At 38.1% G+C, this 27,915-nt stretch overlaps 1 protein-coding gene across 1 annotated transcript; it reads left to right on the forward strand.

Moving 5' to 3' along the window:
* Positions 1–832: 832 nt before the first annotated feature.
* On the forward strand, positions 833–27,915 carry dmrt1 (doublesex and mab-3 related transcription factor 1). The gene is made up of 5 exons (XM_017695516.2): positions 833–1,072; positions 2,319–2,496; positions 6,825–6,982; positions 15,595–15,763; positions 27,767–27,915. Exons 1-5 carry the CDS (start codon positions 848–850, stop codon positions 27,913–27,915), a joined length of 879 nt encoding a protein of 292 aa, XP_017551005.1. The 5' UTR covers positions 833–847.

Consider the following 27,915-nt stretch of genomic DNA (forward strand, 5'->3'; position numbering starts at 1 on the left):
GTGCTTGATTGTAAGCTAATTCGTCTTTCTGTGGAATCGAGTGCAAAGCTTTGGAGTCGACTCTTCGTTTCCTGGAGTGGCTGGAATTGATTCTTTCTTGGTTTTTGATACTGAACAGGATTTAAGCAGAGGAACTAAGACGTTCTGCAGAGAAGACAAGCATTGAATCTATATCATCAAACCTGAGGATGTTTCAGGGTCTCACTCTTTCAACCTCTGGTTTAAACACCCCGTGTAGTCATGGCAAAAGAGTTCATTTGATGTTTTACCTTATAAAAAGAGATGTTTAAATGCCATGTTCAAATCAACTGCATTTGCAAGAGAATGCAAAATCACTGAGATAATACAATGCCATTACCTTTCTTTATACCAAGGCCCTTTATGGGCTTCGTATAACATCAGATTGGAAGTTAACTGAAAAATAATGAACATGACATTATTTCAAGAATAATATTTTGCGTGGCCAGGTTGCTGACTTTTGTAAAAGCTTTACAAAGTAAAGAAATTCTGCCATTCGAGGCCCCTTTATAGAAGCAACTCCGCATTAGCCTCATGCTAAACGTCTGGCTTTCTAAACTTTTGCCTTGAAAACAACTGAGACGGTCTGTCACTGTGCTAACTGCAAATGGCCGTCCAGAAACCGAGCTTTTATTCCGATATGTCTCTTTTTTTTTATAAACTAGCTGTCAACCAATGTCCTGAGTGGGACGGGAGCTGAACTCCCACACAGCCCTTGGTATGCCGAGGAGGATCGCCCTGAAACAGAGAGAAAAAGGTGGCACACGGTCAGTCTTCACTGAGCTAACCTAACAGCACTCACAACAAGACCTTTTCCACCTTTTCTGTCATGAGCGACGAAGAACGGTCTAAGCAGCAGCTCCTGGATGACTCGGCATCGCTGTCGCCTTCACTGGGGGCCAAGAAACAGCCACGCATGCCCAAGTGCTCCCGCTGCAGGAACCACGGCTTCGTCTCGCCTCTGAAGGGCCACAAGCGCTTCTGCAACTGGAGGGACTGTCAGTGCCAGAAGTGCAAACTGATAGCGGAGCGCCAGCGGGTGATGGCGGCTCAGGTTAGCTCAGTGCAGTTTGCCTTAGCTTAGCTAGTTGCAGCTCTTCGAGCTGAACTCTCTATGTGGCCACAGCACATTTATTACTTATGTGTTTGCATTTCAATGAAAAGACATGTGAGATGAACGTGTTTGTTGTTTATTTACGTTTTAGATAGCGATAGCCTACGTTACTAAACGCCACAGCTTATTCTTCAAAAGTCGAGTGCAGTTTTTGACGTGGTGCGGTGGACGAATTGCAGAAGTTTTTTTTAAAGTAGCTCGAATGCTTTGTTACTATTAAGTTACATGTTTATTTCATAACAAAGTTGATTATTTAGACTGCAGGATACAGTTCACAACAATGCTGAGCAGATGTAAGTTAAAGCTAGCTGCTGCTTTTCGCGCCATGGTTGTCCCTCCTGGATGGATGAAAATTGAGAACAGCTAAAAAATACAGCATAAAGTAGCCTTGGTTGTTACATAGAGCCAGTATAATATAAAGTGCCCAGGGGGAGTTAGTACAGGTAACACTTTTTACGGTTGAGTTAAATCATATTGACATTTTATCGAATGAATTTGATATCCGACACTCTTCATACGCATGTAGCGTACGGTAGCTACTCCTATTGCTTTTCAAATCCTTGTTATAACATTACCCAGCTAACTAGCTCAGAGTGGCCAGTGTGCTCCGTCCTGCTGCACTGTTGAGTTATTCATATTAATAACCAGACTGACCAACAGTACTAAGATGTCGCTAGTTTGCATGTATTTTTACCAAGCAGAGCTTATAGGTTTTCTCTTATTGCTGGTAAAAGTGAGTTCGTGTTGCTGAATCAGCGCTTGGTTTAGTCCCGTCAGTCCGCTCGCGCATCAATTCAAATTCAAACTTTAACGGAAAAAAACCCGACACCCGTTACTGCGACAGCTAACATTACAACTGAGAACATTAGTTAGTTATTCTGGTTGTTCTTATCATTATTTTCCCGAGGCATATTAGCTAACTAACATATTTTTAATTTGTTACCGTCTGGAAAAATTGCGCGAACTGTTCATTTTATATTAATTTCTTGTCAGCGTAACGTTAGTTCCCTAAGAGTCGAGGTACATTAGCCAGCCAGGCCAGCGAAGGTTATCCTAGTGTAAACTATTACACTGAGGTAGGTTAAAATGTAAGATAATCTCTTATTTTTGTACACTAAGGACACTAAGGTACGTGAATTAGTTTTTACAAAGTATTTTAAGGGACTGTCGGTTTTTTTTTCTTCAGGTGGCTTTGCGTCGTCAGCAGGCTCAGGAGGAGGAGATGGGCATCTGCACCCCAGTGACCTTGCCTGGTACTGACATTGTGGTGAAAAATGAGCCAGGCAGTGAATATGTGTTTCCTGTGGGAACTAGGTCCCCCTCGTCCTCTACACCTGGTTCTGCCACTTCACCAACTGCTTCGGGTGAGCTAATATTATTTTAATTTCAGTGTTTCCTAATCCAGATAGCCCGCATGTTTGTTCTGTTCCAGCTGCCAGCACACCGAATATTCAGTTCTTAAATGCTTGGTTCAGGGGTGTTGGAAGCTGGGATACAATGAAAGTGTGGAATTGCTGGGGGTCCCTTAAAATGGGAAAGACAAGACTTGAATGCATGAGGAAAATACTCGTGTTTTTTCTGAGCACATAAAAATTCTTGACAAATACTGAATTGTTGCTGTGACATTATTTTAGTCACAGGATTATGTTAATACATTTGTTTGGTGGTCTGAAAGAAATTTCACCATTCAACTGAAATTGCAGAGTGCAGCAGTTCTGTTTATTAATGATTCTGAGATTTATGAAACTACACTCTCACCCAGGCCTTCAGTAGAGGACACTGTAGTATTTTTAGCTTACCTAGTGATTTAAACTTCTATTTTTAGTAGCCTCTTGATCATTGTAACAAAGTGGTATTTTAGGTTTTAAATGAATATTTTGTTACATATATCAGTTATTTTTTTACCCCTGGGACAAGTAATGTGTTACTGTGGAACACAGTTTTGCTTCATTGTCAAAAAATGATATCTGACTTTTTGTCATAGTTTTTCTTCACCTTATGTTCCATCGACAGCCTCCTTCAACAGAAAAAAGAATTTTCACAGTTTGTCATCGGACCATAGGCAAAAATGCCTGACCCTTTTAACTTTCAGTGACTCTTGAGAAAGGGTGGGAGTAGTGGAACATGTAGGACCATGACCATGGACAGCCTGTACCCATCCATTCGCTGTCCATTCTAGCGATTCATTCATTCTAGAACACAATACAGCCAGTGAGGTGCATACTTTATTTTTAGGAGAGGGGAGTGCTTTCCGTAACATTCCGTCACTGTGCCTATCTGTAACGTTGGTGATTATGCCTTGCCAAGCTTGGCCATCCTTTTGATGGCTCTTTGGCCAAAGATGGTGGCTCAAGAAGGGTGGGAAAGAGACAGGCTGTTCTTGCTTTTCTGATAGGACTGAGCTAGGAGTGGAATATCAGCCCGGTCAAGGCTGCCTTACTGGCCCATGGCCTGCACCCTTAGAGATGAAGATGGCACATGCTAGTCATCTGCTGACAACATTTAGAGTGAAGATAGCACATTCCAATCTGTTTGCACATATGACAAAGAGGATGGTGGAAAGACAAACAGATTAGCTTTGAGCACACTGGTCATAGTCATGCCTTATGAATTATGCAAAAACAAAACATCTATATTACCCTATGACAGTGCTAAATGTAGTAGACTGTGCAGATTGTGAGATCCAGTAATGGAAACTTATGGTAAAAGCTATTTCAGTAATAGCCTACCATAGGCCACTGGTTCTCAGTTTTGCTACAGGAGAACCCCTCTTCATTTAGTTTTTTTTTTTTTCTGTGCTTCAACACGCATATTTCCTGTATTTCTTTATCTGAGGTCCACTAATGCCATTTGTGTGGGTTCATGTACCAAAAGCAGTCACAGTTTATTTTTCCAATCTTGGTTTAAATTAAATAGTGTTTTTGTTACTGTGCTTTTAAAGGTACCATAGAATGCAATTATTTAATATTGTAAATTGTTAACTGATGTCTGCTTAGAAGGTATGTGACTTTGTTTGGGGAGAAAAATGATCCAGTTTTCCTTGCCCATTTACTAGCCTTTGATTTGGCCCTAGAATAAAGCACTCTGTTTTCCCTTTTTTGGGGGCTCATAAATAATTTAATGAAATCTTCTCTGATTTGCTGGTTTACAGCGAGCCACTGTGACTCAGACAGAAAGAGCTTGTCAAAACAGACACAGTTTTTAGCTTACTATGAAACATTCAATTTAAGATAATCTGGCTTCAGCTGTCAAAAAGTGAATAACATCAGGTTGCTGTTGGGGTTATCACAACTAATGCAATATTGCCCAAGGTTTGAAAAACTGTTCAGAGTTAAAGTTGTTCTATTAAACATGTGGGAGCTGAAATTGGCTTCCTATTTGTCAGCTTGTTTTGATAATTTCCTGTCTCATTTTAAACTGTGCTGCGGTTGCGTTCTGGTGCCTGTAAAAACTGTAGCATTTTTAGGTGGAACAGAATATTTCATTGTTTACTTGTTTGAAGATGAACGTCAGCCATGCCTGTTGAGAGTTTGGTTCCTTGGGAAAGGTATGAAGAGTGCCGACGTCACCTTCACAGCCTGAAAAAATACATTTCTGTGCATATTCTCCATTTTCGTTGCTTTTGCTGCATTGTCGTTTTCTGCTGAACTAGAATGTGGGCTAGGAGTCAAGACTGTCACATAACAGTTCATGATTTTAAAATTGGCCCGTTTACAGCCCTCCTCCTACAAAAGCAGAATTTTCATTTGTGGGAAGAGACAGAAGTGTTTGAGGTTTGCAGTATGCCAGTTCCGTGTATCGAACTCTCCTTATTAAAGGTACAATATGTAAGATTCATACTCTACAAATTGGGGCAACATAATACCAGAAAGTTGTGGTATCCATCCTATCAAAAGAAAAAAGGAAATGCACAGTCCCCTCTCCTCCCTCTTCTCTCCTCACTAATTGCTATTGCAAATTGCCAATGTAAACATTAACAGCTGTTCAAACCTTCAGACCTTACCCTTTTACTTACCAATAGCTGTCTTCAGCAATGAAAAGCAACACCAATGTTAAATCTTGTTTTTTTCTATTTATGTCACTTCTTTTCTTTGCTGTTGAACATGCTTTCTTGCGAAGAGTGGGCTGTGGTGGTGATAATGATCTCTTGCCAAGAGATTCAACCATTGTTGCGTTTACTGGATGCTTAGCATGTTAACTTCGCTACATCTCTCTGCAACACAATACATCTCCATCTGTATGTTTTTTGACATAATGTCAAAACTGTTATTTCTTCATATTATGTGGATAATTTTAGTTAATTTTGGAATGTTTGAAACCGAAAATATTACAAATTACACCTTTAACACTGATGTATGTAAATGAGCTCTGTTCTGCTTATGTGCCCTGTATTGTGCCTCATTTGTAAAAACTTCACTGTGAATGGGTGAAACTGAATTGCTCTTAGCTGAATAGGTGTATATACAGTGGAAGTCTGATACTGAGGGTGGACAATATGGCAAAACACATTACATATTATGATATTTTGACACAATGCACTAGGAGTTTCAAAACTGCAAATTAACTATCAAAAACTATCAAAAACACAATAATTTTTACTTAATGTTTCATGTACACTGTATGAACTAACAGGACTAAATAGGGCTAGCTATGCTCTGTATTTAATGAAAGCAAATATAATATGCACAAGATGCTCAGAAAAGCATGTTCTCAATCACAATAACAAAATTTATCACAGTGATGACAATATGTTGTCACATCTCTCTGTGTCTTTATTTGTGACCACATTGAAGATCTGGGCTTTTTTTTCATTTAACAAAAAGTTTAACAACAAAAAAAACAAAGCAAATATGTACTTTATGAGGTATTTGCATAAAAAGGTCAGATTTTCTTTTGTCTTTTCTGCTGAAGCATATGTTCAGATGGCTTTCAGATGGATTTGATCTCCTTATCATAGGCTTTACCACAAATTTTTGGAGTCCATGCCAGCTCACATGCATGCTGTCATTAATGCAAAAATGGGAACAAGGAATTTTGGAATTCATGTTAATATTTAAAAGATGTTACTTTTCTCTTTCATTTTTATGCTGATAAAATAATTTGTAATGAAAAAAGCATTTTATTAAATTAGAAAAGGATGCAGAATGGAAGCAATTCCTGTGGTTATCTTTAGTACTCCACTGTATGTAAATGTTTTGACATCATGAAAACAATTATATCAAAACAAGCTGTTTTTGCATCGCAATTTCCATATATGGGACCATATGGACTAGGGATTGAAGGGTGTGTTTTGGTACTTTAACACTGTTTCCATGCTACATTAACACTTGTGAGCAAAAGCATATGTTAGAATAAGTGATGCATAAAATCTGTAACTCTTGAATTAAAATGGATACAATTAGTTGGGGCACAGCTGCCAGGAAACCTTATGTTCAAAAATATACTTTGTTTTACCAGCAGATGGTGCCATACACAACAGTTAATTTTGTGTGTTGCTCTTTAACTTCACAAAATGAAAAACAATTCAAAGCTTGTGAACTTGTGAAGCTTCTGAAGTAATTTGCGTTTTTACCTGATTTTTCAAAATTGTCAATGATGTGCTTAGAACAAATTATCTTGCATCCAGTAGCCAATGAGAAAAATCGGTTTAAGGAAGTGCAAGTGGGTCTGTAATTATAAAAAAATGTTTCAGGAAGTCGTTCCACGCTGTCCCCGAGCCCCACCTTCTCCAGCAGAGAGCACTCTGAGACTTCCACTGAGCTGGTGGTGGACGCCTCCTACTACAACTTTTACCAGCCCTCCTGCTACCCAGCCTACTACAGCAACCTCTACAATTACCAGCAGTATCAGGTGACTACCTATACACACACTACTCAAATTGATCATGTCTTGTACTCCGGGGGTTGTTTTGTATGACTCCGTTAAACTGCAAGTTTATTATTTAGTTGTTCATCCAAAAATTTAACTTAAATATAAAGGACCTGAAGTTTGCTTCTTTAGTTAGCACTGGAGTAATGAGCCAAAAAGTACAGGAAGCCTTATGCAAACTGCATGCTTAAATTGTCAAATGCTTGCTTCAAACTGTGTTGATTTGTTAAGTAACTTCAAATTGACTTGCTTTTTTAGTTTTGACCTACTGCTATATACAAAACTCTGCAAGAGTAGAGACAAAATTCAGGCTTCAGGGTGGTTGGTGCTGCTATTTTTAGCAATATTTTTTTAAACACTTTTGGCCATATTTGTAGATAATGGCATAATCTGTTCTTTAGGCTTAATTTTCAGCAGCTATCTACATTTTGTGCTATCTAATATAAAACTAACATGTAGGTTATGTAGTTATTAGACTGAGATATGGCCGTTACACTGAGATATGGCCTTTACACTGAGATATGGGTGCTTGCCATTTTTCAGTGGTGTTGCAGCAACTTGGTGCACAATTGGATGCTAATACACTGGAAATCTGGTATAACAAAGTAGCAAATGTGGTTGTTTAATACACCTCAAAATTTAGCTTACTCTGTTGTTACAAAATAGCATAGCCAGGGTTGGGATGTAACAGAGCACAAGAATTGGTAATACATATCAGAATATAGATACTTTGTATATTTTAGGATAATTTTTTTAGAATACTTAGTTGCTAAATAAAAAACAAAATCTCCAAAAGAAACACCATTGGCCTAGTGCTTGTTTATTAAGTATTTTAGAATTGGTGCATGGCATGTAGCAAACATGCTAGATAAATGACTTCTAAAAAGGATCACAATTAACTTCTTCTTTACACCAAAGTTACTTCGAAAGCCTGAATACACTGATAAAGCAAGGTGACGAGAAAGTAATTAATCTCAGTGTTAATGTGATCTGTTAAAGAACAGTCAAACTAATGATCTTGGTATGGAATTTCCCATGTACCTTACCAATAAATACTGTAAATGTACTCTAAATTTGTTCTGAATATGTTATAGAATATGTTATGTATTGTAATGGAATACTTTACTGGATACTTATGAGACAATGTATTCAGTGTTCACCCATCAATGTCACCAATGCACAATGTACCAATACAGTTTTTTTATACACAGTGGAGGAGTGTCATTCCAAAATGTGCTACACATCAAATTCTCACCTTGTGTTTTCATCAATGGAACGGAGCGCTCTACGCGTAGTAATAATTGTGAATGATCACATTACAGACAAACCTGTTTGTTGAAACAAGTGTTTCTTTGCAAAAGACATATGACACCACACATCTGAATAAAAACTCTGTGCAGGAGAGCTTTTCTGTTTTTAATTGTACTTCACATGAATTTCGATCAATTTAATATAGGCAAAAAAAATTTAATTCTCAGATTTTTGAGTGATTTTCAGATAGTAAGGTGATAGTTATAATGTGTAAAATTCTAAAAATAAATTCGAAGAATATGGTTTTAAAAAAATTATGATGTTTTGGAAGCATATCAATTGTAGCAGCTTATTACATGAGGTTTAAAATTGAAGAAGATAAATATGGTGTGCGTGCAGGTATCAGAATCAATATTGCAAGAGAAAAAATCTGCATCCTTATGCTTTATTATATGTTTTATTATGGAAAGAGTGAACAGGAGTGTCTTATAGTCTACATGCATTCTTGAGTACTCAGCTAATATTCAAATACTGACATCACTGTTCGGCTGTTTGTTACATTTCACATTTCATCACAGGAAGACAGAAAATAGAAAGGAAAACAGTTCAGGGAATTGGCAATTGTATGTTTCAACAGTACTATTGCTATTCTGAAACACAAGTGGCTTAATGCACATTACCATGGACATGTTGTTAGGGACATGCCCGAGAAGGCAGAGATAGTTTAATTGTGAACATAAAGAAACAGTAAAAATACTTCTGTGACAAACTAATATGATGCTACGTTGTCTACTAAGGAGATCATCTGAGGTTATGTTACTCATTCAACATGAAAACCTACAGATTTCTCTCAGCTGTGTTTGAATATAAAACATGTTTTCAGATGTATTGCTTACTGCTGAAGTTTTTGGGCATGACTAGTGCTGTAACTTAAGGTAAAGATTAGCTTACAGACAAAGTCCTTGTCTGTGGTTAACTTCTTATCCCTTTATTTGAAAATCAAAATTAATCAGTATGCACATCTCTAGTCTCTTAGACAGCAGGTCTCCCAAGAAGCATTGTTGCAGTGACGTTTTGCTTTAGTGTTCCAACCCTCCTCAAACAGGAAGCATTTTTCCATATTAACCCAACACCCATGAAGAATACCACCATAGTACACCCATCTCCCCACTCGTCTACACCCCACCCTTTGTAGTGCAGTACTACGCAGTAATGAGATGATTAGCTGGGCTGGAGCCCATGTTGATAGGGGCTGCTGTCAGTGGACCCGGCTTGCTGTTTTAAGTTGGCAGGCCATGGTGAGCTCCCCCCCGTTCCGAGCCAGTGGGCGAGCACAGCGTGGAAGGTGTGCAGCCTTCATGCAGTGCTGCCCCTCTAACATGTTGTTTACATTTTCCTACTCCCCCCAGCCGGAACTGCAACTAATACTGCCACTGGGAGTTCTCTAACCCTTATCCATGCTATTACCACAGCACCAAATTTGTCTCCCTCCATCTCTGACAACTGACACTGATTTCAGTGGAAGTTAAGTGCAGTTTAGTGCATTTCGAGCTGGAGCAACGTTGAGAAAACTGAAGTTTTGAAGTTCTTCTGGTCATTGTTCACACAGATGTGTTGTGTTCCAGGCAAAAAATAAAAATAGTGCTTTCTCTGGCCAAGACACCCAAAAATGGTGTTGTCATGTTTAAATAAGTCTAGATATCAGAAACTTTGTTGTGCAGATTAACATTTCTTGCTTTTGTAACACTGACAGTAAAGAATTTGCATCAACAAAAGGTGTAGGTAGATTTGGAAATAGCAGCTAAAGTAAACACCTTGGAGCTTGATCATAAGACTAAAACTCAAATACAAACCTAAATATATTGTTTTCCACTGTTGAAATTTTTTTTTCCCCCAGAGGAAAGATGTCTCCAAAACACTAGCAATGTGATGCTGATAGCATCAAGATGCCTGTGTTGTCATAAACATTTCACTGTCCAATTTAACTGCAATATTTTCAAAATTGTCTACCCCTTATCTATACATTTTAGAGATAAATGCTTTCTCAACCTTTTCGTTTAGAATTGTACAGTACTATGTTTTGTCATTTGTTTGTGGCTTTAACACAGCTATTTTACCGTAACTAATGCTAGTTCTGCCCACAAAGACTGATTACTTTGTATCTGATAATCTGCCTCACAGATTAGTGCAGCAAATTAGCAAACCGTGTGTAGTGTAGCATGTTGGACATTGCTACATTTTTATAAGTATGGAATGGATGCTCTCATATTAAATACAGTGGGGCAAAAAGTATTTAGTCAGCCACTGATTTTGCAAGTTCTCCTACTTAGAAAGATGAGAGACGTCTGTAATTTTCATCGTAGGTACACTTCAACTATGAGAGACAATATAAGAAAAAAAAAAGGAAATCACATTGTAGGATTTTTAAAGAATTTATTTGTAAATTATTATGGAAAATAAGCATTTGGTCAATAACAAAAGTTCAACTCAATACTTTGTAACATAACCTTTGTTGGCAACGACAGAGGTCAGACGTTTCCTGCAAGTCTTCACCAGGTTTGCACACACTATAGCTGGTATTTTGGCCCATTCCTCCTGCAAATCTCCTCTAGAGCAGTGATGTTTTGGGGCTGTCGCTGGGCAACACGGACTTTCAACTCCCTCCATAAATTTCTATGGGGTTGAGGTCTGGAGACTGGCTAGGCCACTCCAGGACCTTGAAATGCTTTTTACGGAGCCACTCCTTCGTTGCCCGAGCGGTGTGTTTGGGATCATTTTCATGCTGGAAGACCCAGCCACGCTCCATCTTCAATGCTCTCACTGATGGAAGGAGGTTTTGGCTTAAAATCTCACGATACATGGCCCCGTTCATTCTTCCCTTAGCACGGATCAGTGGTCCTGTTCCCTTTGCAGAAAAACAGCTCCAAAGCATGATGTTTCCACCTCCATGCTTCACAGTAGGTATGGTGTTCTTGGGATGCAACTCATCATTCTTCTTCCTCCAAACACAATGAGTTGAGTTTTTACCAAAAAGTTCTATTTTGATTTCATCTGACCACATGATATTCTCCCAATCCTCTTCTGGATCATCCATATGCTCTCTGGCAAACTTCAGACAGGCCTGGACATGTACTGGCTTAAGCAGGGGGACACGTCTGGTACTGCAGGATTTGAGTCCCTCTCAGCGTAGTGTGTTACTGATGGTAGCCTTTGTTACTTTGGTCCCAGCTCTCTGCAGGTCATTCATCAGGTCCCTCTGTGTAGTTCTGGGATTTTTGTTGATCATTTTGACCCCATGGGATGAGATCTTGCGTGGGCCCCAGATCGAGGGAGATTATCAATGGTCTTGTATGTCTTCCATTTTCTTACAATTGCTGCCACAGTTGATTTATTCACACCAACCTGCTTGCCTATTGTAGATTCACTCTTCCCAGCCTGGTGCAGGTCTACAATTTTCTTCCTGGTGTCCTTCGACAGCTCTTTGGTATTGGCTGTGGTTGAGTTTGGAGTCTGACATAGACAGATGCACTCTCAGGCCCCGTTTCCTTTTGGTCTCTAATGGCACCCATCAAGCAAATTCCTGTTAAGAAGCAAGACCATCAGTTCTAACTGTCTTCAGCATGGCTTCCTTTTCCCTCATCTCCAAATCGCTTTATTTGGGGGGACGGAAATGATGCACATACTACTTGAGCGTTAATGAAAACGGAAATGGAATTGTGCGATGATCCTTATGAGTGAAGTCTATGTCATGTCTATGTCACATTTTAGATCAGCTGGCTGTGTGGCCTACCATTATAAGACTTTGTGTAACACTGTGGGGCCTAATGTAAGATGTCAGCTTCTTAAGTGCTGCCTTCTTGTTCACGTTTTCCCTGTCCACCTTAAATGGTGCAGCAGAGGCTTTAAGGTAAAATGGGGAAAAGCTAGTGAATAAGAGGATGACTTCAGCCTCATGGAAAACACCACAATGCTACATACACCAGACTGTAACTACTGGACCATTTAAGGTGGAATGGCAAAATTTGAATGGGAAGCCAACTTCAGCCTTGTTCGTGAATTTGTGTTTAATATATAGATGTGTAATGCGATTTGAAAAATTTTGAATCATTTGTCAGATTTATTATTGCTGTTATTTTATTAAATTTGGCAAGCCAGGCATTAAACAGTATTGTAAGATGTTTGGAACATAGTTATTAAATGATAATTATTGTACTGTACTTATCTGTTTACAGTAACACCTTAACAAATTATCTGCCTTGAGATTTGATGAGCACTTTTGAAAGATCAATATTCTAATTTCTAGTTCTGTTGAGAAAAATGTTTCTAACTAAACACAAAGGCTGCTAATTATGCTAGTTATTACACGTTACTAACAAAACAATATATATACATACATATGTTATAAAGTAAGTTACCAAAACACATTTTATTAAAACATAAAATGTGTTTATATATATATATATATATATATATATATATATATATATGTGTGTGTGTGTGTGTGTGTGTGTGTGTGTGTGTGTGTGTGTGTGTGTGTGTGTGTGGTATATATGTTGCAGTATTCCATACAGCTGTCAAGGGGAAACCTGCCAGTTATTAGCAGTTTCTGATTAATTCAGTCCTTGAGATGTAAACAGTATTTAGAGTGGTTTAATGTAAAATGGTTCATTGTGTAGAAAGTCCACTGAGTTTCTATATGGAATGTTTGTGATGGTAAAATATTGGCAAATCAAAAATAGTTTTTGGCAACTATTTTATGTTACAGCCCCCTGCATGCATCCCTCCTCCATGCATAGATTAAAATAAATGGATTAATAATTTATTAAAAACTTGGCAAGTTTCTGTAGAACAGAGCATTTCACACCAAACCACTTTTAATGACTTTGTTTATATTTTTACCATTTAAACCATGTTACAAAAGCATATTAACTAAAAAGATGATTGGAAGTAGGTCAGAGCTGTGGAGTGTTTGTATTGGTTAGGGTTTGGGGCAAAATAATTGGTAATCACAGTATTTTAACTTCAAAATATTGTGCTAATTACTTTTGGATATCACCTAGGCATAATGTATGTATCCTTGAGCAGTATAGTTTTTCTGTGTTGCACAAGTAATTGAAATGGTCTGTTACAGAATGTCTGTCTGAAAGCTGAAGGTTCAACTCAACTACACTGTGTGTCTAGTTAAGGCATGCCTTCCGAGGTGTTGCATGAATCTGAAGATCTCCATTTCCAAACATTGAATCGGATGGCACGAAATTGAGGGCATCCTCAAAGTCGTGGCCCCTTCAACTTTGATATCCCGTCAACTTAAGGCAACACTTTTATTTATCCTTACTAATCAGTCAGCAACCCACTGACATATGATCCAGCCTCAGCACCATGACATAATGTGGTTTTAATATAAAGATGCCCCTGTATATCTGCTCTGATTTATGTTACAAAGTATCTCAATTGTATCGAATGTGAGCTACTCATGTGTGAAATAAATTAAATCTATATCTCTTCAGAGACTCTCAGAGTTATGTACACATGGTCCATTGATGGGGCCATATTTTATTATGTTTGTGCAGCAGGGGGCCTGACTGCGACATCTTGCACCAGGGTCACTGCCTTCGTCACATTACTTTGTGGAGTTTGAATAGCAAAGGTTAATGATATTGCTATAGTGTTTCAGCACGACTCCATAGACTGAAGGAGGTACTTTAATGTGGATCTCATTATGCATAATGGGGCTATCTGCAAGATGAATGATTGCAATGTGATTTTATGAGTGTTCTGTTGCAGACAAAGCCAAACCAGACAAGAGGTGATGTTTTTTTTTACATTAAGTATTTTTAGATGTTATAGATTTTATACAGTTAGTTTTTAACTGAGTGAAATTTATGTTAGACTGAAGTTAACTGAAGGCTTTATTTTATTATAATTGATGTTTCCTTGTGTGTCTGTCATGTAGTAATATATGTTACATTTTGATATTTTACAAAGGGGATGTAATTGTTTAACTAGGAGATTTTCTGTCTGATGTTTACATCTAAAGCTTTTCAGTGAAGCTAAATTGTATAAATTTTATATTTTGCTGGAGTACTCTCAGCATATTTCTAAATCTCTGTTCTTTTACATTTTAACAAAATTTATTTTGACTAACATTTGCATTTTGTACTATATTTCCCTGATCCTTCAGAATGCAGTCTGAAGTAGTGAGGTTGGTGCAAGTTACCACACATTAGTTCTTCACTGGGGCAGAAGTAAAAGAGTAGAAGAGATGCTCACCAGTCAGTCTTTATCTGAGTGTGTCCATCTCCCACCCTCTCCCACCACGAGTGAGTGCGGCTGTGCTGCACTGCAGGTGGAGAATGAAAATATGAGGGTGGCGTAGAGAGCCCAGACAGCCGATGGTGCCAGATAAGAGCCCTCTGAGGGAGGTAAGGGAGCACAGCCAGCCTTTATTAATGAGGCTGCACTGGAGCTTTCACACTGACAGTAGCACTGCGCCCACGCCATGCTAACTTTCTTTATATTGAAAGGGAAAGTCAGACCTAAACATATTGTACAGTAGCTCGGTTACATGGAAAGTCACTGAAGTATGACTTATACCAGTTTTGTAAATGATTGTGTGGACTAAACTGTAAAATACTACCCAGTGAAAAACAATTTAAGACCATATTTTTTCTAGCAAGATGAGTTGGATTAACATGAGTCTAGGAATTGATTTGTTCTGTTCATTTTGGCACATTTGAGATGCTTACTACATTTGCTTGTTTTGTGTTGGTTTGGTTTCATGCAAGTGTCACTGGAGCATGCTCAGAAAAATACAGTTCAATTTCGGTTGTATTTGTCAAAGCCAATACAACAGGCCAGCGTAGCTTAAATAACAGTTTATAAAGCTGTCTGAAATTGATGAGGTGGACAATAAATGGTGACATATTACTGGCTGACAGAAATCAAATTCCATAAAAGTGAAATTGAAAATCCCCTAAAGCCTCTGTGCTGCTGAGTAGACAGCTCATTTTAAAACAAGCAAGTTCTCACAAGAAGGAAGAAAACTTACCAGAGAAGTGTGTTGCAGTTTATTTTGAGAGAAAAAAAAATCTGGCTTGAGAAGTCAAGCAAGACTTGTAAGGGCTCTAAGCTTTATCTTACTGTTTTTTTAACATGTCTTGATGAGACATGACCTACTCTGGTTCAAGAATAAGGCTTGTTGCAGGAATCAGATTTATTATTTGTGTTACTCCAGTAGCTAATGTTCCGCAAGAAATAAGGGAATTTCTTCATATTTCTTCATATTGCCTACAGAAATGGCTTTAATCTTAATGGCATGTGAATCATTTAACTTTTTGAAGCAGATGCCCAGTGGAGATAGCCGCCTGTCCAGCCACAACGTGCCCCAGCAATACCGTATGCACTACTACTCAGCAGCATCCTATCTCGGCCAGGGCCTGGGCACAGCTGCCTGCGTGCCCCCCATTTTCACCCTGGAGGAGAACAATCCCTGCCCTGAGCCTAAAGCTGCAGGTCAGTTCTTTCTCTCTCTCTCTCTCTCTCTCTCTCTCTCTCTCTCTTTCTTTCTCTGTCTGTGTGTCTCACAACCCCCCCTACACACACACACACACACACACGCACACACCTCTCACAGGCCCATAAAGTTTTATCCAGAGTTTATCAACAGTGTGCACAAGTACATCTGAGGGAGGTTCTCTCTGTGAGTCAAGGGCGCCATAAAATTCTCACAAATACATAAATTCAAAAGTAAAACTTTTATTATGGCCATTTGTCCTAGACCTTCAGATTTAAAGAGATAGGAACCACATGTAGTACAAACAGACTCATTCTGTTTTCAAAGTTGCAAAAATCATAACCTGATATAAAAATTAGCTGATGTTCTTGAATAAGCCTGATCAACAGTAACAGCTATTAGTTTTAAAACTTTGCATTTTTAAAAATTATTTTGGCAATGTTTGGTTATAAACCACCCAGAATGAAAACGTGCAGATGGACGTTTCATAAGTGATGCTGATAGAATGCTAGCATGCTTTAGGTGTTTCAATAGACCCACCATTCCCCCATATCCCAAAGCCCTTCACCTGCTCTGGCTCTTAATAAATTTTACATGCTGTTTTCCAGTGGCCCAAACATGAGGGTGCCCCCACTCTCACTCCAGGGGGTCCCATGCTCCATTACAACACAAAAACGCTTCAGTCCGGGTGGTCCCAAAACCGTGATACTAACTGCCCAGTTATTAAGGAGTTGCCAGTCTGCTGTTTGCTTCCTGTGTTTTGGATTTAGCAAGTTATGTGATAGCTGCTAGTGACAATTCTGCATGCATCTTTCTTCAAAATAAAAATTTTAACATCAAATTTAAGCATAAAACTCCACTGAATTGATGTATGCAAGTATGTCTGCCTGACAGTAAGTATTTAACATTAAACCAGTAAAGCCAATGGCTTTTCAAAATATGCCTTTTTGTGCGTTTCCTCTCTTGTTCAGCTAGTTCTACCCAGTTTAGATTCTGTTCTGAGGGGAAAACCAATGGCCATGACCTTGCATGCATGACCAGGCTGGCATGACTGAAGAAAGTTGTTATCTGCACTGAGTCACCTCCCATTCTACTGTGGCACATCAACATCTCTCACACTTTCTGTCATCATCATTAGTACATCCTGTACAGCCAACTCCGATTAGCCACCAAATTCTAGACCCGTCTCCCAGCATTACTATATACCTGTAACTGTCCCTTTTGTTAGATAATCCTTAGAGATTACACTGTTGTAATAGATAATAGGTATGATTTTTAGTAGGCATGAGCATTTTAACCATCCAACAAGAAAATATTTTATATTATAAATAAAAATAGAAGTTTAACATACTTTAATTGCAAGCAGTGACCTGTACTTGATCATTCAGTTGATTTTGATTTAGCATACTACCAGATGACCAATATGAACTACTTATGTCTTGATATTCTCTGTGGTTCTACATTGTATGCTCAGGCAAAAATCATTCTTAAATGTGTTTTGCATATAATGTGTTAATTTGACCTTGGTTTTCGGTTGTGGTTTTTGCCTGGACATATATCTGGAAGAATATCCCAATAAATGTTTTCAAACTTTATATATCATGATTTATTGATTAACTTTCTATTTATTGATAGAAACTACAAAGTTTGATCCTTGATCTTTAAGATGTAGAGAATGATGTAATGCAATCATAGACATGTGTCTTTCTCTGAGAAGGCCTCTGAGTAGCCCATATAGCTGCTCTGCCTGATGTTTTCAAGTGTGGTGTGCTGTGTATTTATTTCCCCCCTTGTGCCGGTGGGTAATCAGTTGGCCAAATACGAGCCCAAATAACCTTCAGGAGTGCCACGCTGTCCTTTCTGAGCGGGCCCCTTCCACCACCGTCTCAGGAAAATTGCCTCTGGGGTTAGTGAGCAGGAACAGTTAAGATTTACAAACAATGATGAAGCTTGTCATGCGTCTTTCTCCATCCGTCACGAGCGGCGGCCCTGCCGGGGCGTCCAAGTGTTCTTCATAAAAGGCAGCTCGCTGTGAAATACGCCCCTGTGCGCGCTTTACTGCTGCGAGCTCGTCAGCAGCACTCTGTCGTAAATCGACTGGGCCGCGGGTGACACTGCACTCCATCACCTGCCCGGGGCCGCCTTACCCCCCACCCTTGCCCCCACCCACCAAATGCTCACGAGAGCCGCCCGTCATCCACTGAGATGATGTGCCCGCCATGAGTTATGTTGGAATTTTAGTGTTATACGAGACAGCTTCAGGTTTTACCATTTTCTTTCACGCTTGGCATTTTTTTTGTTGTTGTCGCTGTTCATTGCTGAAAGTTAGTTGTCTTGTGTAGGGCGAGCCAAGTTTACTTTGGAAGCTTTCAGATGAAGGAGTTATAGTGTTGGAAGGGGAACGATAACAGGAAGTAGAGTTGGCCTTCCTATATGAGTTGAACAGCCATTACCACTGGATGGAACTAAAAGTAAATAAGTAATGAAGTGGCAGTCTTATCTGAACTACAGATCTGTATTGATCTTACTGTTATATGTTCCCTCAGGATGCTGTCCTGCTTTTTCAAAACCACAAGAATAATAGATCATTCCTGCTATAAATCATATTCACTCAATGCTTTCATTTATAATATAAAACAAACCCCTGTTGAATTTGTTTGTTCTGTGTATACCAAACCCAATGTTAAATGAAGGCTCCTTTGTTTATACTCTAAAATAGGCTCCTGTTTCTTATATCCCAGCTTATAAATATGTATATTGTGGCATATGAATGTGTGCCATGATGTGTGCCATCAGTCATGGTCAACGTATTTCTTGCTGTTATTTCTCTGTGTCTTTGGCAGCCTACTCATTTGTTCCAAATTCACAATTCTGTTTCACATTATTGTTTTAAGCCATTAAATTCCATTCCCATGTTTAATTTTCTGTCAGAACAGCTATAAGTTGTTTATTTCTCAGTATCAGGAAAAAAGCAAGAAAGATATATTTGAAAGAAAATTACACCGAAAACTTAACAACTTAATAAAATGTCATAGCTCTCAGGGGTCGCACCAGCAGCTTCTTTGTTTGATTTGCTGAATTTATCTCAGCAACAGTATCTTTACAGCTAGACAGCGACACATCCTTGCAGACCAACAGTGTTATCTTCTCAGAGTGGAAAAATGAGCAGAAACACCTGTAGATTCTATCTATTACCTGATTATCTTGTGCTTGAGTGGAGCTTGATTTGTTGAAAGCTTTAAGTACAGTTTATCTGAAGGTGATAGTTTTGGTGGTCCACTAGGTCTTGCATGGTTAGTTGGAGTCTCAGTTTCTTTGAATCATTTTTCAAAATCCAGATTTGGAAACTCCTGTTTTTCAGTTATTTTCATTTAACTTTCCTCTTCCTTGTGAAAGTGGATTATCTTGAAGCTAATCTCCTAAGTAAATATTTTCTGACCAATGAACAGCAAATACTTAGGACTGTTTTGGCTGGAAATTAAATAAATGATGGGTGCTCTCTGACTTTTGCATGCATGTTACTTATTATTTTCATTGTCACTAAATGATTAATAGCAGTTAATGAATAATAAGCCTATAGTTTAAGCAGTGAACCACAGTCATTTTAATATGGAGGAAAACACAGTGTTATTTGTCATGAAGCTCAATTCTTTGATGCAGATCTTATTACTTTCAGGATCAGTCTAGGTATACCCTTGAGAATATAAATCAGCAGTGACAACCTTGCCACAGTCTTGAGTTTCTGGAAATAAAAGTCTCACAAGCATAATCAAAGACACCATTTACTCTCTTTCACTGTGGGATTAACACAGAGAAAAGTGATTCTTTCTCAAAGGTCTAAGTACAATAAAGTGGTAAAAATTGAACAGGAAGAGGTGTAATGTCTCATGTAACAGAAAATCTGTTGAGCTTTTCTGAACCCTGCTAATCCGGCCCTGTTGACATCACCCTCAACAGAGCAGGCTCTCAACATCTTAATGATAGCCCGAACTCATGAGGTCATGTTTGCAGTATTTATAGTTATGTTTGTTTTTTTTTTTAAATAATTTTCTTTTGCCCTGAGTTCACTTAAATGGTCCAAATAAGAGATATGTCTAAAATATCTCTCTAACACTTTTCCTCCAGAATCAATAGACAAGCATATGACACAGGTCAATTTGCCATCATGCTGACAGGTTGTTTATAAAATTGCTTTTCAAATGTAATGTTGACTTTCAATAACCTATAGTTATAAGGAGCTGTGCTTCACAGATTTGGATATTGATCTTATTATAGCTGCATTTAGCATTTTAGCCAATACTGCATGGACTTCAAGATCTATGCATCTTAAATGACAAAACCTCAACAAAGCTTTCTACTACTAAATCTTAAAATGAATCGGCAGCCTAGAGGCGACATCCATGGCTGGAGTCTAACCACAGTCTGCTGTCTAACAGGCACGCTTAGCGACTCCTCCATTTCATGCTGTCTTCCTCTCACTGCTGCTGATGCTAAATGCTCTGTCTTTTCCCTCTCTATGGATTGGTTAAATACCAGCATAATTGCCTGCTTCAGGCTCAAGTACTGTTGTAATGTCTTGTACAACATCTCCATTAAGACTTGCCTGAGGCACAGAGGAGGTTACATGGGTAAGGAGCACTGCTTTATGTTCTTCTCTTGCTTTTGCCACTGTCCTGCTCAAAGACAGGTTGAGTCACTGAGATCAAGATAATGAGATAACATTTAAAAGATTTATTTACATCAGACGCTGACTAATAAGATGTTTTGGAAGCAGTTTTGAGTGAACAAAATTCTATCTTACAGATTATTTGATCCTTATACCTGAAATGAATGATCACCTCATGCTTAATTTTGTCAAAATGCTAAGAGATAGTCAGCTTGTGAATGTAAAGCCATTAAGTCCTTTTTTATTTGAATTCATAGCCTGCCTTTGAACACCAGTAATGTTTTATATCAGTGCCAAAATGTCAAAACCGTGTGCTCTGGAAATGCAGATCCTCATTTAATTTAGCATCACTGTACACTTAATCGGTTAAAAACATTACTATGCCTGAGACAGGCCTATTTTCCAAGGTTCTCCTCAACTCTTGCTTCAAAATTTGCCATTAAAAGTCTCAGCTGGATGTATTGAGACACTGGTTTTGCCCTTGGGGCCACAGCCCATCACCCTATTTTTAATCCTACATTTTTTATTCCATACCTGCAATTATTTTCTCGCATTTAAACTGACAGACAAGAAATCTCTCAAATCATCAATCATGCGTCTCATGCAATTATAGTATATCCATAATGTTTCGACGAATCAAAACAGGAGCTCAAAGATGGACAGGTCATTTTGTGGGGGCTAGCAAAGCAACGTAACAGTGCCAATGATTTAGCATGGAGGAGGACCTGTCAATTCTTTCAGTGACAGTCCCCGGCTGGGGACAGATTGGTTAACAATGCAGGGCTAGAGGTGCTTCTGTGTTTAATTAGCCTCTGACCCTTGCCTGATGCCTTCTGTCAGACACTGCTAGCCACTCATGCTGTTCTCTAATGGTCCAATAACAGAGATTGAAGGTGTCTGTTCTAATGGTAATGGTCTGTTCTTCCAGGTAAAGCTAATGATGAAGTTCAACTGTTATAAGAATTGGATTGGATAGGACAACAAGTAATTAATATATCATATAGTTTTTGTGATATTTAAACCCTAGGCATTAATAGAGATAGTCATAAACTAAATGTATACAAAATCATCTTTTTTTAAATTGTGTAATGTCATGTAATTACTATTGGGAGGTGGCTGTCCCAAACCCTAACCACTAGATTTCAGTTTGTGATAGTAATGCTAAATTTCTTTTGTGTTTTTTGTTCGTTTTTTATCTTTTTGGTTTTAGACTTATTAAGAGTTTTTTAATTAAAAAAAAAATGTCTCTCATTTTCTTATCACTACTGAAACACAAAGAGTTTTCGTGATAGCAGAGGTGGAGCATTATTGTAGCCATACCCCTGCATTTTAGAGCAGGAAGTGAGGGGGGAGACATCCCTGTCCTTCATGGTCACATGGTGAGCATTTAGATCCTGTTGTTTTGAAATAAATGTGTCCCAAGGTCTGAAAATCAGTGTGTAACATTAAGAATTTTCACTACTGAAACAACTTTTTTATATTATATTATGATGTGTGTACAGCTGTTCAAAGCTGTGTTTGCTAGTCATGTATTGGCTAGTGTTTTTGCATTAGCTTATATTATCACCACCAAAATATATGATAAAGTTTCAGTAGTGTCACTATTGTTTTTGTAGTGATAAAATGGAATATTGTTCAATCATTTGTTTTAATAAACATAATTAAGGAATAGGGTCATTCAAAACAAAAGGTTTTTAGTCTAAGTCAGTTAAAGTCCTAAATGGTATATGAACTCTGACATTGAACCATTTAGCTAGAAATATTAGTATTTGTATATATTTAGTATTTTCTGTAATTTCTGTAAAGTATCCTACTCTGCATTTTTAATAGTTTTGTGATCAAGTAATCTAACAAAATATCAAGCAGTCTATTAAAATGTATTAAGCAGCCTGATACATGCGAACATTTATATTGTGCTTTATTTACCACACCAGTTTAATAACAAAAACAGAGATGGATTTTCATGGTTGTAATGCACATAGGCCTAAAATACAAAATCTTAAATTCTGTTTTGCAAATGAAATTTTAGCTAGTCTCCGATAGCGAGCACCTGGCTGCTCTACATATCTTAACAACAGTGAGGCTTTTGGGAGAAGAGATATCCTAAATTTACACCAGTTGCGACATGTAAACAGCATTAGTGAAGTGCAAGTGACCGTGTCTCCAATCCTTATGCAGTCCAACTGAGCTCAATCACATATTGCCTTGGGCCGAAATATAAGCTTTAATTTCTTCTTTTTATTTTCTAATTATTCTAAATATGCTAAATTCTTTGGATTTATTATTAAATTGCTGTACATTGTGTTTGGAATGTCACAACACAAACAGATCTATTACAAATAACACAACAAAATCATAATTTTTTTCACATAAAAATCCACCATGTAACCTCCACATGATGTTAGTACGATGCAAGGCAGTTTCTTTGCAACTATTAGATCAAACATTTTAGTAAAATATGGATTTAATCATAATTTCAAGAGCTATAGAAAGTGGAAGTGTGTGATTTGAGTTGGATTTAGGGAAGCGTATTTGTTCGGTCAGATTGCCTTTAAAAAGCCTACACTAATGCTTCCAATGTGAATTGGCCTATAGCTGTTTGAAAAAATGTAAATACGTTTGTGAGGTTCATGGCATTGCTTCTTTAAAAGTTATTCAAGAGTTTTTAGAAGCAGTTCATTGCATGTAAACATGCAATTTGCGCTTGTTTGCAGTGTTTCAGGATCTGTTTTTATGTTTTGACATCAGATGAAAACAGTGGTCTCTGGTTGGTCACTTTTCATGTCAGTCAAAAGGCCTCTTACTGTCAAAGGTCAAAATAGGTGGCTGGTGGTAGTGACTATTGCGCAACAACACCCATCAGACTCTGGATATAAGTAGATATGCAGATTTCAAGCAGTCATTTTACTACTCAAATAGCCAGTTATGTAATGAGCCCTTAAGTGATTACTCATTAATCCATCTCTTGTTTTGGCATAAGACAGTTAGCTTATCTACAGTAGAACACCAGCATTGCAGTTACTGTTGTGCATGTAGACAGCAAGACTCTGCCCTGTCCAGAATTTATTCCCTTGAATGCATACCAGTAAGCCTGACTGAAAGCAAGTCATACGTGCTTTAGAACCCAGTCCCAATCAGACTGAGGGCCCCTCTTCTTCAGCAGCATCTGTCTCCTGCAGCAGTGGTGGCAGTAGCCACTGAATCTCTGAGGAGTCAGCATCTGTTTAAGGTGCTGCACCCCCACCTCCCACTGTTGGACTGTGTTTTCTGCGCCATTAAGTCCTGCCACAGCTCTAATGATTGAGAGAGAGATGCGCATGTCGTTCCATGAGAGGATCTCTCACTGCCTTGTCTTCAGTCAAGTCATGTCTTCATCTGTGTGTACTCACTGCCTCCATCATCCTAAAGGGAAAATGCAAAGCTAGATCTTTCAAAGTTCTTGATTGTTGTTTGATACTATAGTTTGCTAAAGTAGTATTATTATAGTCTTTTTGAATTTTGTGAATGAGTATTGAATTAGCCAGATATTTTGAATCTACTCCATGTCTAAAAGTATCCAGACCCATTCCACACACAACTGGTATAGTCTAAAAGTGATTGCCAATAGAATGGGACGCTCTTGAGCAGCTGCAGCAAAAGGTCACCATGCTCAGTGCCAGGAGTTGGCTAGAGGGGGTGTACAGCCCACTAAGCATTGCACTTAGAGCTGTGGAAAAGTGTTCTCTGGAGTGAAGGATATAACTTTGATATAACTTTGGGATGAGTTCGAGTGGCATTTTGGTTAAGAACCAATCATGCAACATCTGTACCTGGTCTCACTAATGCTGTTGTGCCTGAATGGAAAAAAAATCTTCAAAGCAAAACATTCCTCACAGCAATGTTTCAACATCTAGTGTAAAGCGTTCCCAAAAGAGTAGTCCCTAATACCCTTCTTTTTGGAAGAAGAAAGTTTTTTAAAGTTGTAGACATACAGTTTATGTAAAAGTTTGTCACTCTGAAACATACATAAGTACATTTGTGTGAGTATATGCAAGAGTGTATTTGTTTATCTTAGTGGAGGCATTACGCACCCTCATGGCCCTCTGCAGGTAGTATATAAGCAGTAGAAAAGCCTTATCCACAATAGATCAGGCCTAAATTACCATCTTCTCTCACATCTAGGCTTTTGTTCACTTTTTGTTCTGACTGCCAGAAATGATTGAGCTTCTTTCAGCCATTCCCCTCCCCTTTTTTGTGGACTTAAAAAAGGCTTCCTTTTGTTAAAACACACAAAGAGGGTTTAATAGTTTGGAAATATAAGATAGTCAGTTGGACAGAGGTGAAGAGGGCAAAAGTTCAGCCAAGAATAAGCTCTTTCTTAGCATACAGAAACGTAAATCCTCTCTTGTTTCAGTACTGTTTACTTGATGGACGTGTGGGTTTTTACACTATTTGGCAATGTTGAGTTCTTGCCAGTCTTTGGCATAAAAAAAAGGAAAGCACATTGTTTACAGACCATATACATGCTATTTGTAGCTCTGTATTCTAAAGGCTTGCATATCAAATGCATTAGAAAATTGGGAGAAAGAATTCAACCATGTGGTTTTCTTGTGATATGCTGCTGCTAATTCTTTACACTGATCGTTTTGGATATCATACATATACTGGTACACAAATCGCTTTTTCTAATTTCTTTTGTTCTGTAGTACCAGATCATTTAAAAGCCCATTGGAAGCATTTTAAAGTATTTGCCAGGGTCCAACATTAATCTGTATTAAATGGTAATATGGCGATAATCAAAGGCAACGAAGCTGTGATACAGAACATGTCCGCGGCCCCAGTGCATGATTTACCATCCATGCAAACGACCTGTCCAGTCACCCGCAAGAGCTTTCCTTTTAATTACACCATAGATTTCCCCCTGATGAACTCCCTCAGAATTAACACAGGCACGGCTAATTCCAAACCACCCCCCTTCTTCCCTCACTGCATGTTATTGCTGTTCAAAGAGCATCTGCGCAGTTTAGCTACACAAACATTAGTATTAACGATTGGCCAGTTTGGGACGGGTGACAAACTGCAGGCGGCGTGCCCAGTCCTGAAGCCTGAAACCAATCAGAAAGTTAATGAGGAGAAAAATGACTCCTTTTTCCCGCCAGCGCTCCTTAATTACCTCCACGCCAGAGCGGAGCACTGGGTAGAGGGAGGAGGAGAAGGAGGAGAAAGTGAAGAGTGGCATAGAGATGAACCCCATATTGCCTAGTGTAGGTTATGAAGGTCAGGAAAGCAGCTAAATTGGGTTTGTGTAATCCCCATCATTACTCCTCCCGCTTTCCTTGTGAATAAGATGAACCAGTAGACACCGTTATATCAGTTTCATATTCACACTTGAATGAAATTAAGTTTGCACTGACCTGGCTCAGTGCACAAGCTGTGATCCTTGGCTTATTGTAATGCACTTTATTGTAATAGTCTGTGCTGCAAGTGTTTCAATTTAACATCATATATAATTTAATTAATTTCTACTCAAATAAAACCAGACTGAGAAGGTTATCCTTGCTATTATAAAAACTGTTTTTGTTTTTATTTACATAATTTGTTTATATATGTTAATTAAAAAAGTAATTTAATTTACGTTCCGTTTTACATTTTTACACTAAATTCCTTTTTTAAGCATTTTTTGACAAGTAAACCAGTACAAATTGTTAAAGACAAACTTTCAAGTTTATTTCAAATTTTCATTAACAGATGTTAAATGTCTTTTATTCTTCCTATACAGTTAACAGTATGTGATGCAGTGTTAATAGAGGGGGCTGTTTCTAGTTGAATATGTGAACCTTATGTGAGATGTGAAATGGGACTTAAAGCTCTCATCTTTGAGAATATAGAAAATCAAACTCCATGCTTTCTTTCAGATTTGAAAAAAAGCTATGCTGTAGACCTGAAAGGATGTGTAGTTGTCAAGAAGCCATTACTGAGAAAAGGACGCAGACAAAAAGTAAGAATATTAAACAAAGAAGCCGCTGGTGTTCTCAGAACAATGGACTCCACAAAGCTGAGACTTCATCTTTGTTGAATGTGTTTGGGATTACTTGGGTGGTCATAGGTGTCATAAAGGCAAAGTGTGTACACATTAAATACTGGAAAAAATATGTATTATATGTTTATATTTGTTGACATTTCTGTTTAATTTTCTGGTACATATTTATATTTTTCCCATAATAGATAGATAGATAGACAGACAGACAGACAGATAGATACTTTATTGATCCTGAAGGAAAATTAGCAAAATAATGGTCAAATGGCCATTTTTGCTAGAAATTAAATAAATAAGTCTCTGACCTTTTGCATAATACTAGTATTTTTTCACAAAAAGTCATGTCTCCTCCATTTGCATTTACTAATACAGTCCTGTTTTGAGCTCACTAAACTCTTATATAAAGTATATAGCACTACAGAAAGCTCAGCTCAGTTGAGACGTTGCTTATCCAGCACTCCTTCTTCTAGGCTTTTTTGTACTGTGTGTGCTCAGCAGTCCCCATGACTCAATACACGTCACGAGGTTCAGTGGTTCTGCCTGTGGAGCTTCAACTCAACGTGGCCTGTATGATTCATGTGTGAGAGCACTTTGTCTACTTTGTTGTAATGTTGAGTGCTGACAGCAATGTAATTACAAGAAGATAACAGGTTTCCTGTATATTGGTTGACAAATATGAACTCATGGTCATAAAAGTGTTTTCTTTTATCACATTTTTCATATTTGTATATGTCATGTAAGGCAAGCTGCAAAATTTTTAAGCTGATGTTTGAGTGGCATTTAGGACAAGATACTACATCATATTACATCTATACTGCATGTACTAAGGGTATAAGAAATCTGTTGGTGTATGGTGATGTGGTGAATCAACTTCATTTTTGAATGTTCAAAACAGTTACAGTCAATTATAATAATAAGTAGTAAGGTATGTGGTTAATCTTTGCCAAAAAAAAAAATTGGTACACTTTCAAAAATGAAATTGGTTTTCTGATAACATTTGTATGTTCAGTGTAGTAATTCTAAATAGGTGCTAGAAGAATAAAATCAAATAGTGGTGAAAGTTGAGATTTCCTGAATTGAGTAGTTTATATATTATATATATTATTTATATTTTATATTATTATAATATTCTGATGTTATGGACTTTAATAGCCAGACTTGGTGTTAGAATTATAAACCTCTTCTGATTTAACTTATAATTGTGAAACTGCTTGAATGGCTGATGACTATGTATCTCTAGTATTTCAGTATGTGTCAGCTATGCTCTGCCGTACAGAGCTGAGTTGTTTTTCACATGGGCCTCTCTGTTGTTCACATCAGCCTTTCCTGCTGACGGAGCTCACGACACCAGCCTGGCCTGCATGTCCATCAACCCTATGGTGAGCGCAGAGAACAAGCCCGAATGTGAGGCCAACTCAGACACTGGAGTGTTTACTGTGGATTCCATCATAGAGGGAGCTGCCAAGTAA

Source organism: Pygocentrus nattereri, chromosome 20 (genome assembly GCF_015220715.1).
Source record: "Pygocentrus nattereri isolate fPygNat1 chromosome 20, fPygNat1.pri, whole genome shotgun sequence".
Taxonomy (NCBI): domain Eukaryota; kingdom Metazoa; phylum Chordata; class Actinopteri; order Characiformes; family Serrasalmidae; genus Pygocentrus; species Pygocentrus nattereri.